This window comes from Vipera ursinii, assembly GCF_947247035.1.
Source record: "Vipera ursinii genome assembly, chromosome: Z".
Classification (NCBI taxonomy): domain Eukaryota; kingdom Metazoa; phylum Chordata; class Lepidosauria; order Squamata; family Viperidae; genus Vipera; species Vipera ursinii.
Genome location: NC_139517.1, coordinates 10,351,422 through 10,370,623, shown reverse-complemented (window position 1 = coordinate 10,370,623; position 19,202 = coordinate 10,351,422). Strand labels below are relative to the sequence as shown.

Sequence of the window (19,202 nt, the reverse complement as noted above, 5' to 3'; positions counted from 1 at the left end):
CAACCATCCTTGCCCATTCTCTCCCCACAGGACATAACGGGCCTGGGTGCAAGCCACGGTGGCAGAGTGGCTTGGCCTTACACCTGCAACCCCATAGAGGTGAGAGCTCTATGGGGTATGCTTCACCCAGAGTACGTTCTGGACCACCTCCGGAAGCAGAGACACAACCCATCGTGAGAGGATGAGGAGTGGCCTGCTTCTGGGGGTTCGCCCGGCCAAGTGGCAGTGGCAGGGTGACGATCCAGAAACCCACCTACCCGACTCGACCCTCCTGCAAATTCACCATCCAGGGGACTGCCTTCCCGGAACCCCTTGTGACTATGCTCCTTCAATACTCCAGCACAGTACTGCACGCCCTCAGGGGTTCCCCCCTCTCCTGGGTGTGACCCGCCTGCACTACATCCAATCTCGATGACGGGCCCGACCACTGGGCCTCTGAGAGATGGCCGGGCAGGGTCAGGGGCCTCCAGCATAAGCCCAACAAGAGGCCCCTGATTAAGTTCTTAGTTAAGTTTTTTGTGGGGTTAGGGAGGGGGGTGGGAGAAGACTATGGTTGCGCGGGAAAGGCATGCCTTCCAGCCACCATAACGCAGGCCAGGCCTACGACCATTCGCGACGGTGTAAAACGAGGACCAGTCGCCGATAATACCCAGTGGCGTACTGACAAACAACCCATTCCCAGGATGGTGGGGAACGGCAGAAGGTGCACAGACAGAGGGCCGTATCGTCACCGGGAGTGTCATCTCCGCTCTGTACAAGCGGTGAGACGCTCCGACCCTCTGTACTCCCCCGGAGGACCCGGGAGCGAAGGTGTGCAGCCTCCTATGCTAAGGCTGGTCTACCTGAATGCCAGGTCCGTAGCTATCAAAGCTCACCTCATTCGTGTCCTAGTGGAGAGCGAGCATGCGGACCTGGCTTGCATCACGGAAACCTGGCTGGGCCCAGAGGGTGGTGTCCCTCTGGTTGACCTCTGCCCGCCAGGTTTCCAGGTGCTGCACCAGCCTCGGACCCATGGGAGGGGCGGGGGAGTGGCAGTTATCATCAGGGAATCCCTTAGCCCGCGAGAGACCACCGTCCCTCAGATGGTCGGGTGTGAGTCTCTCCTACTGAGATACGGCCCAGGGGCGCAGTTGGGCCTGCTGCTGGCGTACCTACCACCGAATCGTGCAGCGGCGGCCCTGCCCGAGCTACTCGATGTCCTCTCAGGGTTGGTGGTTGAATTCCCAAAACTCATGGTCTTGGGCGACTTTAACCTACCGTCCCTGGGAGGATCGTCAGAACTGGCTCGGGAGTTCATGGCTTCCATGGCGGCCATGGACCTGTCGCAAATAATTTCTGGACCGACTCATGAGAGAGGCCACACCCCAGACTTGGTGTTCTTGTCTGGACGGTGGCGTGATGATATCGGTGGGGGTGCCACGACTGTTACGCCCCTGTCATGGACCGATCACCACCTCCTGCGGCTAGACTTCCCCTTTGCCACCCCCCACCGTGGGTGCACGGTGCCAGTCAGATGGTACCGCCCTAGACGCCTAATGGACCCTGATAAGTTCCAGGCAGCGCTTAGGGACACACATGCACTCCCTGCTCACAGCTCGGCGGATGCCTTAGTGGAAGCCTGGGAAAAGGCAGCCACGGAGGCTCTGGACCGAGTTGTACCCTTGCGGCCTCTGACCCGGCGCAGATCCCAGCGAGCCCCATGGTTCACCGCGGAGCTCCGGGAGATGAAGCGTCGGAGACGGGGCCTAGAGAGCCGTTGGAGATCCAGTCGATCCGAATCCGACCGATTGCGACTAAGAATCCTCACCAGGTCTTATCTCGCTGCGATAAGGGTGGCAAAATCCAACTACTTTTCCACCCTCATCGCGTCCGCAGATAATCGCCCGGCTGCCTTGTTCAGGGTGACTCGCTCCCTATTGAACCAAGAGGTGAGGGAGGAACCCTTGCAGGGTCGAGCCGAGGAATTCGGTCAATATCTGCTGGATAAAATTGCTCGGATTCGAACTGGCCTGGACTCCAACTGGGCTGAGCTGGAAGAACAAGACATGGACAGTCTTGTCGACGTCATCTGGGAGGAATTTGATCCTGTGACTCCTAAGGAAGTGGACAGGATTATGAGAAGGTTGAGCGCCTCCACATGCTTACTGGACCCGTGCCCTTCCTGGCTGGCCTATGCAGCTCGAGAGGGGACACGAGGCTGGTTCCTAGCGGTCATCTCTGCTTCTCTGAGTGAGGGTCACTTCCCCACCGCCTTGAAGGAGGCGGTGGTGAGACCTCTCCTCAAGAAGCCCACCTTGGACCCATCCTCTTTGAATAACTTTCGTCCTGTCTCCAATCTTCGCTTCCTTGTGAAGGTTGTTGAGAGCGTGGTGGCGCACCAACTTCCTCAGATCCTGGATGAAGCGGTTTATCTAGACCCGTACCAATCGGGTTTCAGGCCGGGCTACAGCACGGAGACGGCATTGGTCGCTCTGATGAATGATCTCTGGAGAGCCCGGGACAGGGGCCATTCCTCTGTCCTAGTCTTATTAGACCTCTCGGCGACCATGGTATCTTACTGCGACGCCTCAGGGGACTGGGAGTGGGAGGCACGGTTCTGCGTTGGTTCTCCTCCTTTCTCCAGGGTCGCTCGCAGTCGGTGCTGGCAGGGGGACAGAGGTCGACCCCGAGGCCTCTCGTTTGCGGAGTCCCTCAGGGGTCGGTCCTCTCGCCTCTCCTGTTCAACATCTACATGAAACCGCTGGGTGAGATCATTCGCAGCTTTGGAGTAGGGTACCATCAGTATGCTGATGACACCCAGCTTTTCATCTCAACTCCAAACAATATCAGTGATGCCCTCGACGTGATGTCCCGCTGCCTGAAAGCGGTCCGGGAATGGATGGGGAGGAACAGGCTTCAACTGAACCCGGACAAGACTGAATGGCTGTATGTACCAGCAAGCCAGGATATTCAGAACGTCCCATCCCTTAACATCGGGGACAAGTTACTACCCCCTGTTGATAGGGCCCGCAACCTGGGTGTCCTCCTAGACTCGCAGCTCTCCCTGGAAGATCACATAGGAGCTGTGACCAAGGGGGCCTTCTCCCGGGTTCGACTAGTTCGCCAACTACGGCCTTATCTGGACCTGGATGCCTTACGTACAGTCACCCATGCCCTTGTGACCTCTCGCCTAGACTACTGTAACGCTCTCTACATGGGGCTGCCCTTGAGATCCACTCGGAAGCTTCAACTGGTGCAAAGTGCAGCGGCACGGACACTCTTGGGAGCCTCCCGATACTCCCATATCACACCTCTCCTCCGTACGCTGCACTGGCTTCCGGTTGCCTTCCATGTGAAATTCAAGGTGCTAACAATGACATACAAAGCCCTACATGGCATGGGTCCGGACTACCTACGGGAGCACCTTCTGCCAATGTCAGCACCCCACCGTCCTGTGCGCTCCCACAGAGAGGGCCTCCTCAGGGTGCCACCGCTCAAGGAATGTCGGCTGGTGGCCCCCAGGGGGAGGGCATTCTCAGTGGGTGCGCCAGCCCTCTGGAACTGCTTGCCAACCGAAATCCGGATGGCCCCTGACCTCCGCACCTTCCGGCGCGACTTAAAAACCTTCCTGTTCCAGCAGTCCGGCCTGGCCTGATAGCTTTAATTGGGGTCCCAGTTTGTTTTTACTATTGTTTTTTATTGTTCAATCTGTATACCTACCTTACTCTGTACACCGCCCCGAGTCCCTCGGGAGAAGGGCGGTTTATAAAAACAAACAAATAAATAAATAAATAAATAATCATAATCATAATCATAATCAGTTGGAAGGTAATTTGGAGGTCATCTAGTCAACCACATGCTCAGGGCCTACATCATTTCACACAAATGGATGTTCAGTCTCTTCTTAAAAACTTCCAGTTTTGGAGCATTCACAGCTTCTGGAGGCAGGTTGTTACACTGATTAATTGTTCCAACTGTCAGGAAGTTTCTCCTTAGTTCTAGGTTGCTTCTCTCCTTGATTAGTTTCCATCCGTTGCTTCTTGTCCTGCCTTTGGGCGCTTTGGAGAATAGCTTGACTTCTTCTGTGTGGCAGCCCCTGAGATATTGGAACACTGCTATCATGTCCCCCCTCGTCCTTCTCTTCATTAAACTAGACATACCCAATTCCAGCAACCATTTCTCATATGTTTTAGCCTCCAGTCCCCCAATCATCTTTGTTGCTCTTCTCTGTACTCTTTCCAAAGTCTCAACATCTTTTTTACATCGTGGTGACCAAAACTGGATGCAGTATTCCAAGGATGGCCTTAGCAAGGCATTGTAAAGTGGTAATAATACTTAATGTGATCTTGATTCTATCCCTCTGTTAATGCAGCCTAGCACTGTGTTGGCTTTTTTGGCAGCTGCAGCACACTGCTGGCTCATATTGAAGTGATTGTCCACTAGGACTCTGAGATCCCTCTCACAGTTACTACTATAACCGCTATAACTATAACTTATAAACAAACAAACAGGAAATCACAAGGTATGTTGGCTACAAATGCTATGGATGGAAGCTAATCAAGGACAGAACCAACACAGAACTAAGGAGAAATTTCCTGACAATTAGAACAATTAATCAGTGGAATGACTTGCCTCCAGAAGCTGCGGGTGCTCCAACACCGGAAGTTTTAAAGAAGAGATTAGATGACCATTTGTCTTAAATGGTATAGGGTTTCTTGCTTGAGCAGGGGGTTGGACTCGAAGACCTCCAAGGTCCTTCCAACTCTGTTATTCTGTTAAAGGGTGCTTTGATTTTTGTTATTGTTACTGTGGATTGTACTGGAAAAGGTTTCAATGGTTCTTCTAAACTAGAGCTGAAGGAGGAGAGACTGTAGTAACATCAAGAGGGTAAAATCAGCATAAAGAGAAGCCAAGAAATGACTATGATGAAGCTCTAATGAAAATACTATTGAGATTCACGAGAACACCAATGCTTTGAGTATGTCATCTGATTATACAGATAGTCCTTGACTTACAAGCTTTCATTTAGTGACTGTTTAAAGTTAGAACAGCACTAAAAAGTGACTTATGATCCTTTTTCACACTTTCAACCGTTGCAACATCCCCACGGTCATGTGATCAAAATTTAGACACTTGGCAACTGACTCATATTTATGATTGTTGCAGTGTCCCTGGGATCATGCGGTCACTTTCGCAATCTTCTCCCAAGTAAAGTCAATGGGGAAGCCAGATTCCCTTAACAACCATGTTACTAACTTAACAAGCATACTGATTCACTCTGTTATGCGGCACTTGGGATTTGACCCGCTAAACTGCTGACCTTCTGATCGACTAGCTCAGAGTCCTAACCCACTGAGCCACCATGTCCCTTATTAGAGCAAAATTCACTGAACAAATTTCTTGCTTAGCAACAGAAAGTTTGGGCTCAATTATGGTAATAGGTTGAGAACTACGACTATGTCAATCTTCTGCAAAAAACAAAGGAAGCTCAGTGTTTCAGTTGTAATCATGTAATCATGTAATCATGTAATCATTCATTCATTCATTCATTCATTCATTCATTCATTCATTCATTTCTATAGCTACCCCACTCAACCAAATGGTCCTGGGTAGCTTACAATTCTATCATGATGATGATGATGATGATGATGATGATGATGATCATCATCATCATCATCATCAATCAATCAATCATCCATTTTTTCATTAGACCATAAAAATTACCAACTATCCAATTATCCTAGTCAATTTCAACCATATGCCCTTTGACTTCTGCAATTACCTCTCCCTGACTGGGGATCTAAGAAAAGGCTCATAATCCCATTGTCCCAAAGGTCTAATAATGGGTCACTGAAATGCTTCATTTGTATTGATTGGTGCCCTGGAGGAAGGAAACAGAAGGCACCCCTCCCTTGTAAGGTGATGTGTTTGATTTTCCACTTCTGGAAGAAGAAAAAGACAATCACCTTTTAGAGTTACCTTCATTCCAGCTGGGAGAAGCCACTAAGCGACTGGAATGAACAGGTATTGTGGATATTGGTCTCTTGGTTTTAGCAGAAGAGTAAGTTGAGTGGCGATCAGGAGCAGTGGGGAAAGGAAGAATGCAATGTCTTCTTCTTTCAATTCTTCCTTAATGAAGAACCAATGCTGACATACTTTAGACGTGCCTCTAGCCTCTTTTGGCAAGGTGGAATTATGTATGAAATGAGAAAAGAAGAGAGGAAAGAAGAAGAAGAAGGGGGACTAAGATTCCATAGTTCCCTGAGTCCTTCGGGAGAAGGGCGGTATATAAATCAAATAAATATAAAATATAAATATAAAAGCAGCTATATCTGAATGCTTCATTTGTAATTGTTATAGCAAATCAGTTGTTTGCCTTTACACCAGAACACTAAGTTTAAGATACTCTTATAAGGTAGATATAGGGACATGGTGGCTCAGTGGGTTAGGACGCTGAGCTTGTCAATCAGAAGGTCGGCAGTTTGGCGGGTCGAATCCTAAGTGCCGCGTAACAGAGTGAGTGCCTGTTACTCGTCCCAGCTTCTGCCAACCTAGCAGTTCGAAAGCACGTAAAAATGCAAGTAGAAAAATAGGGACCACTACAGTGGGAAGGTAACAGCGTTCTGTGCGCCTTTGGTGTCTAGTCATGCCGGCCACATGACCATGGAGACGTCCTTGGACAAGCGCTGGCTCTTCGGCTATGAAACGGAGATGAGCACTGGCCCCTAGAGTCGGAAACGACTAGCACGCATGTGCGGGGGAACCTTTAACTTTACCTTTATAAGGTAGATATTTGAAGTTCCTAATGCCCCTTAATGCTTTCTTTTTATGCTTTCCTTCACGTCTCAGGGACATCAGCTCTGAAGATATCCTAATGCAGTTCAGTGCTATTACAGACTACCAAACCTGGGAACAAGAAGGGGAAGAATATCTTGGCCCCAAGAAATGGACAGTAAGTAACCATGAAAGAGAGATGGCTTCAAAAATCTACTTAGGGAGGAACCATGTTATGATGGTATCACAACATTGTTTTGTGCTGATCTGGAGAGAGAAGACCTAAAATAGGTTTCTCATATATTATTGTTGTAGTTGTTGTTGTTAATCATATTTATTGGCTGCAGGTGTCTGTGGAGATTCTCAGTCATCCAGGTTATGGTTGTCCTAAAAGTGCTTTTTCAAAAGGCAACTGGACTTTCTTTATGTTTTTGCCTGAAGATGTTTTGCTTCCGAACGGCTGCTGGAATTGGGTATGTCTAGTTTAACGGAGAGAAGGGTGAGAAGGGTGAGAAGGGTGATAGCCGTGTTCCAATATCTCAGGGGCTGCCACAAAGAAGAGGGAGCCAAGCTATTCTCCAAAGCACCTGAAAGCAGGACAAGAAGCAATGGATGGAAACTAGTCAAGGAGAGAAGCAACCTAGAACTAAGGAGAAACTTCCTGACAGAACAATTAGCCAGTGGAAAAACCTGCCTCCAGAAGTGGTGAGTGCTCCAACACTGGAAGTTTTTAAGAAGAGACTGGACAGCCATTTGCCTGAAATGGTATAGGGTTTCCTGCCTGAGCAGGGGGTTGGACTAGATGACCTCCAAGATCCCTTCCAACAACAACTTCTTCTTCTTCTTCTTCTTCTTCTTCTTCTTCTTCTTCTTCTTATTATTATTATTATTATTATTATTATTATTATTATCATCATCATCATCATCATCATCATCATCATCATCATCATCACCACCACCACCACCATCATCATCATCATCGAAGAAGTTTCTTCAGTTCTGACTGAATAGTGGAGAATGGAAGGATCCTTCCATATAAATCCTGCAAGGAATATAACAATAATAATAACAATAAGTTGGAAGGGACCTTGGAGGTCATCTAGTCCAACCCCCTGCTAAGGCAGGAAACCCTATACCATTTCAGACAAATGGCTGTCCAGTCTCTTCTTAAAAACTTCCAGTGTTGGAGCCTTCACCTTCCATTCTCCACCAAGCCGAAGAAGCTTCAGAACGGAAGAAGCTTCTTGGGTGAGAAGTGGAATGTCTTCAAGCAAAAAAGAAAGTCCAGTTGCCTTTTGAAAAAGCCCCTTTGGGACAGCTTACCACAGGGTAACTCTGGGTGGCTTACAATATTACAGTACAATACATGATTAACAACTACAAGAAGAATTTTGTTGCCATGTGTAAGTCCCTGATGTTACATGTCTTTGTGTCTTGGAAAGAATCTTTCCATGTGGTCACTAGTAGTCAAAAATGATTTGATGGCACATAATCATCAATCAGTCAAAGTCTTAATTAAAAGGATCTCTCATTCTAATACCACTGAAATGGATTGCTAATCTAAAATGAAGTGTAATCACTTAAAAGCAAACCAACAATCTCCTAAGAATGAAAAGGGATCACAAATCTGGATGAAAATAAATTAGCAACATTTTCAATGATAAAAAGCGGCCACTTTAATACCTAGAAGATCACTGAATTATACTGTATACTGTGTTTCATTCTTGGTTTCTTAGCAGCTGTCAGGCTCCAAACATATCCATACCACCTAGGCATATTTTTCTTGAACTCAGTTGGCTTACTCTTGTGTAGAATTGCACTGCAATAGATGATACAAGTCTGATCACGATTTGCTGAAACTAGTGGATATACAAATATTTACTCACATAACTGGTTTTCTCTCCTGGCCAATAGTGGCTATTTGTGTATAGCCCACAATTTTCAGGATTAAATCCAAAGTTTAGTTGATGTTTGTAATGACCTACAGCATTTTAAAAGATGTCTATTAATTTTGGAAAGTCATTGAGGTTACTTCCAAAGAAGGAGGCACATGATGAATCATTTTAAAGTGGGGAAATTCTCCCCCAGGAAAAGTCGATGAAAGAGAGAAGAGAGGAGAGAATGGACATCTATACCTTACTGACAGTGGTGGGATTCAAATATGTGAACAACCGGTTCTCTGTGTGGATGCCGCTTCTGGAAGTCCGTTCCAAGCCTGGACAACAAAAAATTAGCTACCGGTTCTGCCGATCTGGTATGAACTGGCTGAATCCCAACACTGCTTACTGACAAGTGTTTGTAGAATTATGGAGCTGGGAGATTCATGACCTGGATTGACCTTGAATGTACAGAGAAATCATCCTTTATTGAACCGAATTAAAGCAAAATTAATACAGATTCCTTCTCTTAATTGTCCTGAAAGAAGGATGGCTTAAGCGAATGCTTAGCTAGAAACGTTCATATGTGCATCCTTTGGGGAACAGATGTAAAATGGATCAGCATACATAAAAATTTATTCTGAGAAGAAATGTGGGCTGTAGGTGTCCTACCTTTTAATGGAATTGGCAAGACTGTGGGTGTTCTATTGCCTAGGTATTAATGGGGACTTAGAAATGGATTCCTAAATTACTATTCGGGATGGCTTTGGAAGCAAACAGACCCACCCCCACCCCCAAGGGAACAAAATGGATATGGATGCTGCAGATGAAGAAGTCTCTCTAGTGCCCTGTGGATCACAGAAATATTATAGGTAGTGGTGTGTGTGTGTGTGTGTGTGTGTGTGTGTTTGTGTGTGTGTGTGTGTGTGTGTGTGTGAGAGAGAGAGAGAGAGAGAGAGAGAGAGAGAGAGAGAGAGAGAGACTGTTGCACAGAATATTTTAATACTGTAGTTACATTCCAATACAAAGGAATAGATGTATACCTGTGTCTGCGTGTATATTTATATCTACTATATATCTTTATAATCTTTATTTACATTATTTATATGATTTTATACTGCCAATATATACTTATTTTTGTAGAGAATAGTTCCACAAAAACATTGTACTAATTTCCAATCTGTCATGTGCATGACTGCATGAACTAAACTTTTCACGTGAATCTGAAAATGATCTGCTTTATTCATTGGGTCTATAATATTTTAATCTCATACCTCTTTTTTCCCTTCTGGTTAGTAGTTAGCAGTATACAGGGTACAGGTTTTCAGGACTATGTCCTGAATTTTTCTCATGATTTGGAAATATTTCTAAGTTGTAACTATATGAATTGCTTGTGGACAAGTGGGTATGAACAATTTTAAAGGGTGAAAAATTCCCCTTGAAGAAATTGTAGAAGTAGATTGGAAAACTGGAGAAAGAGTATCAATATCTAACTTACTATTTTTCATAGAAGTATGAAGCTGGGAGAGTCTTGCAAAGACTCATGGCTTAGATGGACCTTAGTTTTGCTACAGGAATCATCACTCATTATCCTAAATATGAACCCAATTTCTTTTGCCTTATTAGTTATACTGTTGTTAACTACTACTTTATATGGTAGATTTCCTTGTTTTTTCAATTTGTCTTTTTTAAAAAACAAATTCATTCCCTTAGAACTTACTGCTACTACTGCTAATATTAATATGTAATAACGTGTTACATATATATTGTATACAATATTCTACAAGAAAATGCTTCTTCTATACATCTGTGAGGCATGGGGAAGATAGTTACACATTGGCTCACCAAAGTTATTTAATGCCAGTTTAACAAAAGAAGCTTCAATGAGAAATTGGTAAGCTATAAAATGAAATAGTGGACATCATAAAGCATTTATATATGACGATGGTGGCATTAGGGTTTCAGAATCTGCTGCTTGATTTAGTTTAAATTCTGGATTCTTCCCTGGAGTGTGAAATTGTAATAAGCAAACACTGCAGAACCGCAATACCCAGTATCTCTAGTCCACAATAAGGCCCCAGGAGTAATATAAACCAGTAATCTGGAAGGAAATGATTTGCTGCAAACTCTTGTAAAAAATGCTCATTTCAATATTTTCTCTTTGCATTACAAGACTTTAGGAGTACAGTCTACTTTTGATTCAAATAGAAAAACCACATTAGTCATTGTTCCATGTTGTCATTGATTAGTATGAGAAAGTTGTAATGATAATTATTTCTTCTTTCTTCTTGCAAGGTCCTGTCACTTTCATGAATGCCTCCAGGGTCACTGAATTCATCTTACTGGGTCTTTCCAGGTCTCGGTCCACCCAGCTCCTTCTATTTGTCCTGGTGATGTTGTGTTATGCTGCCATTTTGTTTGGCAACCTTCTTATTGTATTGACTGTGCGCGTAGATCCACATCTTAAAAAATTGCCCATGTATTTTTTCTTATCCAATTTGTCCATCATTGATACATCGGTGGGTTCAGTGGTAGTCCCCAAGGTAGCAGCAGATCTGGTCACCTGTGGCAGGACCATCTCATTTGCGTGCTGCATGTCCCAACATTTTTTCCTACACTTCTTTGGGGGTACAGAGATGCTCCTCCTAACCCTCATGGCCTACGATCGCTATGTGGCCATTTGCCATCCACTGACATACACAGCCACGATGAACCGGCCACGCTGCATTAGACTGATGTGCTTCTGTTGGTTTGGAGGCCTCCTACACTCTTCTAGCCAGTTGTACCTGGTCTTACGGCTGCCGTTCTGTGGGCCAAACGAAGTGGACAATTTCTTTTGTGATGTTCCACAGGTAGTCAAACTAGCTTGCGTTGACACCCATGTCACTGAGATACTCATGGTGGCCAATAGCGGCCTGCTCTCCCTGGTTTGTTTCATCATCTTGCTGATCTCCTATGGCATCATCCTGAGCACACTTCAAGGCCGCTTCAAGGAGAGTGGAAGGAAAGCTCTGTACACCTGTAGCTCTCACCTGACCGTGGTCAGCCTTTTCTTCCTACCTTGCCTCTTTGTGTACCTTGTCCCCATCTTCAGCACCAGTCTGGACAAGGTGTCTTCCGTGTTTTATACCACAATCACTCCTTTCCTTAATCCTATGATATATTCTCTAAGAAATCGGGAAATGAAAGAGGCAATGGGCCGGGTGAGGCAGAAATTAACTTTTTCCCACTGGCCTCAGAAAGAAGCAGAAGGATGAGTAGATTTTTCGAAAACCCTTGTTCGTTTCAGATCATCCTATTTGATAGTGTAGTTCCTACCATTGTATGTGTAACGGCAGTGGTGGTGAACCTCAGCATATAAGTTCCCTGAGATAGAGCACAACCAAATATATGAGAGTCAATATTTCCTTTAGGGACATTGGAGCTCTGATTTTAGTGGAAACAGGAGTGCTTTACACTTTATAGATGTTTTAGCCAAATGTCTATGGAGATTCTCAGACATCCAGGTTATGACTTTCCCAAAGGTGCTTTTTCAGGAGGCAACCGGACTTTCTTGGTTGTTTTTTCTTTGAAGACATTTTACTTCTCATCCAAGAAGCTTCTTCAGCTCTGACCTGATGGTGGGGAATGGAAGGATTTATATTCCTTCCGGATAGCTGGTCATAGCTGAAGAAGCTTCTTGAATGAGAAGCCCTTGATTGTTCCCTGAAAGTCTTGTAGAATTTGTCATAACAAGTTGTTTATGGATTAAAATGAAATACTCAAGGACAAAAGAGAGGAGAGAGAGATGAATGATTCTAATAAACAAGTAAAGGAATTTTTGGACCTCAAAGAACCGACTATGTTTTCTTATTTGGGAAGTAGGTTTTTTAGAGCAAGGTAACCATCAAGGCTTAACTAAAAAGGGTTGCCCTTCTAAGGAATGGATTCACAAGAACCCGGTCTCTGAGAAACACAAAGATATGGGTTTCATTTGTACAACAAGATTATCTTGAAAGTGTGAACTATTTGAGGTTCACACCAGGCACTGATTCATAAATTTATCAGTGAAGCAAAGGATAAAACCAATGTACACAATATGTTAATAAGAACATAAGAACACTAGCATACATGTTAATTGGATTCATGTATGGAAAGTCAAAAGTAAACCTATTACATTATGGCTTAGTCCTGTGGAGATGTGAAGAACCTTTTAGATGTACATTGCTGAAATAAATTCACCTTTCCCAATGTTTCCTTGTATTTTTTTTCCTTGTCCATTTATGTCTATTTTGGTGTTTGGATTTTTAAGGGAGGTTTGTACATGAAGGTTAACCTGAAGGGAGGAGTGATTATTCATGTTTGGTGAGATGGGCATCTATATAGATTAGTTAAATAAATAGATAAATTCCCTCGACACCCAAGGGATAAAAGAGGAACTAAAGAAGAATAGAGAAATAACCAACCAAATTTAGGAATCCTTGGCTTAAAAATATGTGTGAACCATCCCACAAATACAAACTAGAGAGAAAGTTCCTCTTTCAACAAGGGCCACCTAACAAACATTATGCGGTGACTGCAAGAAGACCAAGTCACCACTGAGGTTTGCCCATGCAGTTATTATAGTTTTCATAAGGGAATTCATTCCCTTTTCTTTTATCATGAATAATGGGAAAAGGAAAGACAATGGATCCCTGTCAGTTGGGAAGTGGACTTCCCTTTCTCTCTCTTGCTCAGCCAGTAAGCCAGGGTCAAATTAGGATGGAAGAAAGGAAGGAAGGAAGGAAGGAAGGAAGGAAGGAAGGAAGGAAGGAAGGAAGGAAGGAAGTCTATATATTGGTTAGAAATTATTTGTAGTAATGATCTTCCATTTTAATTTTCCATCAGTATGGCCTGGGTTGTTCTGCAGTTTAATGATTAAAGATTCCCACAAACACAGAGATCCCAAACGGGACACTGTCCTGGAAAAACATACTAGCTGAGCAGGGCCAACAAAGTTTCAGCTGGAAAAAATCCAATTTTGTTTACTCTTTTCTTGGGTGTTGTTAAAATAAAACTCATCCACTTTATAGTTCAATTGGTTTTGCCTTTCTTCTGAATCAAATCTTTATTTTCCTGAGTTCCTTTATCTCCATGTTTCCAATGGCAGAAAGGAGGTGTTGAAATTGTATATGCCATTGTTAAATGAATCATAAGGTTTTTAAGTGAATCTGGCTTCTCCCATCGATGTTGTTTGTTGCAAGGCAGCTGGGAAGGTCAGAAATGGGAGTCAAATGATCCTGAGATGTACAACTGACATAAATTCATGCCAGTTGCCAAGCACTTGAGTTTTTGATCACATGACTGTAGGGATGCTGCGACAGTCATAAGTGCAAGGACCAGTCATAGGTCACTTTTTTCAACCAATCATCCCGGTCATAGTTGTCTCAAGTGGTGTTTTTTTCAAAAGCCAACTGGCCTGTTTTTTTCCTTGAAAAAGAAGAAAAAGATTGTAATTGCTCAACAGTGTCTATGAACACGTTCATGACTGCACACTGGGAAGGATGTTCCTCTTTCAACAAGGGCCACCAATCCAGCATTAGGCGGTCAATACAGTGTGAGCAATTGGCCTCTCAGAATGGGCCATGAAATTATTATGCTTTTGATAAAGGAAACTCCTCCCTTTAAATGGGAAAGGAAGCAAAAAATATATTCCTATTGTTTTTGCAAGTCGGATAACTTTTCTCTGTCTTGCTTAGTCAGCAGGTAGATACCACATTTGTTAAAGAAGAATACTGATGGAGAAGCCTTCCAAATTTTAACCTCAGTTTCAAATTTCAAATAATGTAGTATGTATGTATGTATGTATGTATGTATGTATGTATGTACGTACGTACGTACGTACGTACGTACGTACGACATACGGATGTAATCCTAATTTATTCCAATATCCTGCTTTCAGAAGAATGGACTTTTAATAGCCCTGACACATGTTATTCCTAGACATTGTTGACCAAGCTCATTCTTGATGCACACACGAGTTTGGACAAAGAAGCTCAATCGCTTAGGAAGCCATGTGCGTTCAGTATACTGCTTATAAATGCTTCCATTTTCTTTGTCATAGGAAGGAAGGAAGGAAATCGATCCATATTTTGGTTAGTAATGATTTGCAATCAAGGTCTACTATCTTAATTTTCCATCAATGTGGGTTTGTGGGTATCATTAAGCTCTTAGAACAGAGCTCAACCATCCCACAAACATACAGGAGTTGTCCCCAAGCCAGGAGTCAAATGTCTGACATGTTACTGGATTTTAAATATGTTTCCAGAACATGATGGAGGACAGAGTTCAGTATTATCTGAAGAGCTGCCATTATCATTTTATTGCAATAATTCCATCAGCAGCCCTCTCTGATACCAATTTAAACTCCATTTCATCCTGCAACATGGGGAACAAAAGGAGACCACCACCACCCCTCCTCCTCCTCCTCCTCCTCTTGATCATCATCATCATCACCACTGTCATGGAAAAACCCAGTGAAAAATACAAGAGACAGCAACACAAAACAATAATTCTTACTTTAAGATTCAGAGGTTTATTTTACTAATAATTTGGAACATAACAAGCATAATAACACAACATCACTTACATTAGTAACCCATTGCAATGAGGACCATATGGCAATAGCAGGTTCCAAAGGACAGCTAAAGGCCAATGGCCCCGAGCTGGACTTAAACTAACATTTTTATACCTTTCTTCTAAAGACCACCCTCAGATAGTCAGCATCTTGCAAAATCAGTTCCTTCCTTGTTCTTTTGTGCTGACCAGAAGTTTCCTCATGCACCTGTGTTCATCTAAAACCTCTATCCGTCTGCTACTTTCACTTCCTCATTTCCCACTGTTGCAATACTCATGTTCCAAATATACACAAAACTATCTACTTTGCAAGTTCATATTGCGCATAACTCAGCAGATTACAAATAATACATCCGTATTGTGAAATATGGAGTTCAAGCTAAGCTTTTATTCTCTTGAATCACTACTGTGGGGCCTATCTCAGGTTTGCTACAGCCTCATCTTGATAAATGAGGAGGGGGCTGTATTTTCCATCTCCCACACCACCACCACCATCACTATCATCATCATGCAATTTATTTTCTAGATTTTTCCCACACATGAGCTCAAGTGCTCCCACGTAGTTTTCAATCAATTAACCACAACCCTAAGAAACAGGTTGGGCTGTTAGAGAAAATGGTCCAAAGTTATCAAATAAGCTTCCATGGTTGAAGATAAACTAGAACTAGGTCCCCGTGCCCATTTTCAATCCTTTTAACCACCGTTCCCCATTAACTCTCATCATCATGATATAATGATGCATATTAGAAAAAAAGATGTAATAAAATCTAATCCTTTTCTTTCCATATCTTCTTTTGCTTTTGCAATTATCTTTTTTGATTGGGGACCTGGGAATGGCCTCATAAGAATGTTTCCCAAAGGTATAATAACAAGACACTGAATATTTCTTATGTGTTTCTTGGTACACTGTTGGAAGGAGAAGTAGATGTCATTCCTTGTTAGTCTGATTGCTTGCTTTTCTGAAGAGAAAAAAAGGTAATGGTGAACTTCTCCAGATGTTAACCTTTAAAGGTAAAGGTAAAGATTCCCCTGCACACACGTGCTAGTTGTTTTCAACTCTAGGGGCTGGTGCTCATCTCTGTTTCGAAGCCGAAGAGCCAGCGCTTATCCGAGGACGTCTCCGTGGTCATGTGGCTGGCATGACTAGACACCAAAGGCGCACGGAATGCTGTTACCTTCCCACCGTACTGGTCCCTATTTTTCTACTTGCATTTTTACATGCTTTCGAACTGCTAGGTTGGCAGAAGCTGGGATGAGAAACAGGCGTTCACTCTGTTATGCGGCACTCAGGATTCGACCAGCCAAACTGCCAACCATCTGATCAACAAGCTCAGCGTCCTAATCCACTGAGCCACCGCGTCCCTTGTTAACCTTTAGGTGTTACCTTTATTCCAACTTGGAGGTACTCTTAGCAACTGGAATGAACAGGTAATATGGGTTTCTACCACTTGGCTTCAGAAAGGGAATAGTTAATTAGAAGATAGCTGAGTAATAAACAACGGAGAGCTGCTAATTGATATTAGAGGTCAGTTTGAAAGTTTTTGAGGTCATTTTGTCAAATCAGTGAGAAAAAATTAGACCTTGACTGGGTCTAATTTCTTGCATTTCTACTTGCAAGTGAATGCCTGTTACTCATCCCAGCTTCTGCCAACCTAGCAGTTTGAAAGCACATAAAAATGCAAGTAGAAATGCAAGTAGAAAATTAGACCCAGTCGAGGTCTAATTTTTTCTCACTGATGGTTAAGTTTTCTTTCTATGCTAGATTTCCTTGCTTCTTACATTTAGATCATACCTGTGCATACACCTTGGAGTATTGCTGCTGCTTATGCTACTGATCTTCATTTTTAAGTTTCCAGACATCTCTGAAATACTAATGGAAGAGATTCAGGATGTGGCTGGATAATTCTCATTTACTTCATTTCACATTTGGCAAAAGGCAAATTACACAACATTTGGATCTCTTCAGAAAAATGTGCTTCGTCAGCTAAATAGGACATCCTTTGAAAGATTTTCTGGTTCTGCCTACAAAATGGTGTGGATTAATGAAGCAAAATATGGGTGTAAAGGAAGTTGAGAATTTGCTCTCTGGTTCAATGAAAATTCTGGCTGTAGTCCCAGTGAGGAAATGGTAGCTACTAAAAATTGAAGAACTATAGTATCAAGAATCCACTGGATCACGGTAACTCAGACCTCTATAATCTAAGGGAAGAACCAGGAGGGTCAGCTAGTGAATAGATATTGAAACTGACATTACTTTTCTTTGTACCATATGACAAATTGGGTTCACTTTGCTGGTTACTGGGAAAACATGCTGGAAATGGCAGTAGTAAATAATTGACTTTTGTCTTTGTAAGGTCCTATCAACTTCATGAATGCCTCCAGAGTCACAGAATTCACCTTCTTGGGTCTTTCCAAATCTGGATCAACACAGTTTCTTCTATCTGTCCTGGTCACCATGTGCTATACCGGCATTCTGTTGGGAAACCTCCTCATTGTATTGATGGTGTATATAGATTCATGCCTTCTAAGGTCACCCATGTATTTTTTCTTAGCTAATTTGTCCATCCTTGATACTGCTTTGAGTTCTGTAGTTGTTCCCAAGCTGGCAACAGACTTGATCACCCAAAGCAGGACTATCTCATTTAGGGGCTGTATGTCCCAGCTCTTTTTCTTACACTTCTTTGGGGGTTCAGAGATGCTCCTCCTAACCCTCATGGCCTACGATCGCTATGTGGCCATTTGCCATCCACTGACATACACAGCCACGATGAACCGGCCACGCTGCATTAGACTGATGTGCTTTTGTTGGTTTGGAGGCCTCCTCCACTCTTCTAGCCAATTGTTCCTGGTCTTACGGCTGCCATTCTGTGGGCCAAACAAAGTGGACAATTTCTTTTGTGATGTTCCGCAGGTAGTCAAACTAGCTTGCGTTGACACCCATGTCACTGAGATACTCATGGTGGCCAATAGCGGCCTGCTGTCCCTGGTTTGTTTCATCATCTTGCTGATCTCCTATGGCATCATCCTGAGCACACTTCAAGGCCGCTTCAAGGAGAGTGGAAGGAAGGCTCTGTACACCTGTAGCTCTCACCTGACCGTGGTCAGCCTTTTCTTCCTACCTTGCCTCTTTGTGTACCTTGTCCCCATCTTCAGCACCAGTCTGGACAAGGTGGCTTCTGTATTTTATACCACAATCACTCCTTTCCTTAATCCTATGATATATTCTCTAAGAAATCAGGAAATGAAAGAGGCAATGGGCCGGGTGAGGAAGAAATGTATTTTTCCCCATTGGTCTTAGAAGAATGGGAAACTATGAGTAGATGCCTCAAAAACCTTTGTGATTTTAGAGATCAGATTTTTAGGAATAATTCTTGTTATTATACAAGAATTATACAAATTATACAAAATTATACAAATATAATAAATAATAATAATAAATAATAAGAATTACTAAAAGAGTAATTGCAGATCTGTTCAACATACAAGTCCAAGTCGCCATGTATGGTCATTCAAATCCCCCAAGTAGAAGAGGGTGATCTTTTTTAGAGCCAATGTATGTTTGTTTGTTTAGAAAATTTACATTGCTACTCATGTTACATATGAAAAACATAATGATGAGGTCAGTTCAATAAAACCTCTCTTGATCAATCAAAAACAGGGGGCTGTAAGAAAATTATCATAATATAATAATCAAGGCATTGTATACCAAACTCAACAGCACACAGTACACATTCTGTACCTATATTCTGCAAGTAAATAGCTATTTTGGAAGATCAGGTTTGCAGGTGAACGTGCACCCAAGGCTGAAGTCAAATGTTTTCTCATCTGAAGCATCATGTTCTTCCTTTTCTTTATGGGATAGATTTCCAAAAACTAAATCTCAGAAATGCAAAATCATAAGCGTTTTCTGCATTATCCTTACATGTTTATCCAGAATGTTTTCACATATTTGCAGGACCACTGCATATGATAACATGT

General features: G+C 43.2%; 3 protein-coding genes across 3 annotated transcripts in view; 2 read left to right on the top strand and 1 right to left on the bottom strand.

The window, feature by feature from the left end:
• The window catches only part of LOC310649375 (uncharacterized protein), a 403,049-nt gene that overhangs the window by 104,765 nt on the left and 279,082 nt on the right, over positions 1-19,202 (bottom strand). The window lies entirely within an intron of this gene.
• LOC310649969 (olfactory receptor 4Q3-like) lies at positions 10,925-11,887 on the top strand (the record flags this gene model as incomplete). The annotated part of the gene is made up of 1 exon (XM_083378801.1): positions 10,925-11,887. Exon 1 carries the CDS (start codon positions 10,940-10,942, stop codon positions 11,885-11,887), a length of 948 nt encoding a protein of 315 aa, XP_083234927.1. The 5' UTR covers positions 10,925-10,939.
• Positions 17,680-18,522, top strand: LOC310649968 (olfactory receptor 4Q3-like; the record flags this gene model as incomplete). Its single annotated transcript, XM_083378800.1, has 1 exon — positions 17,680-18,522. The coding sequence occupies one exon, from the start codon at positions 17,680-17,682 to the stop codon at positions 18,520-18,522; it is 843 nt and encodes a 280-aa protein (XP_083234926.1).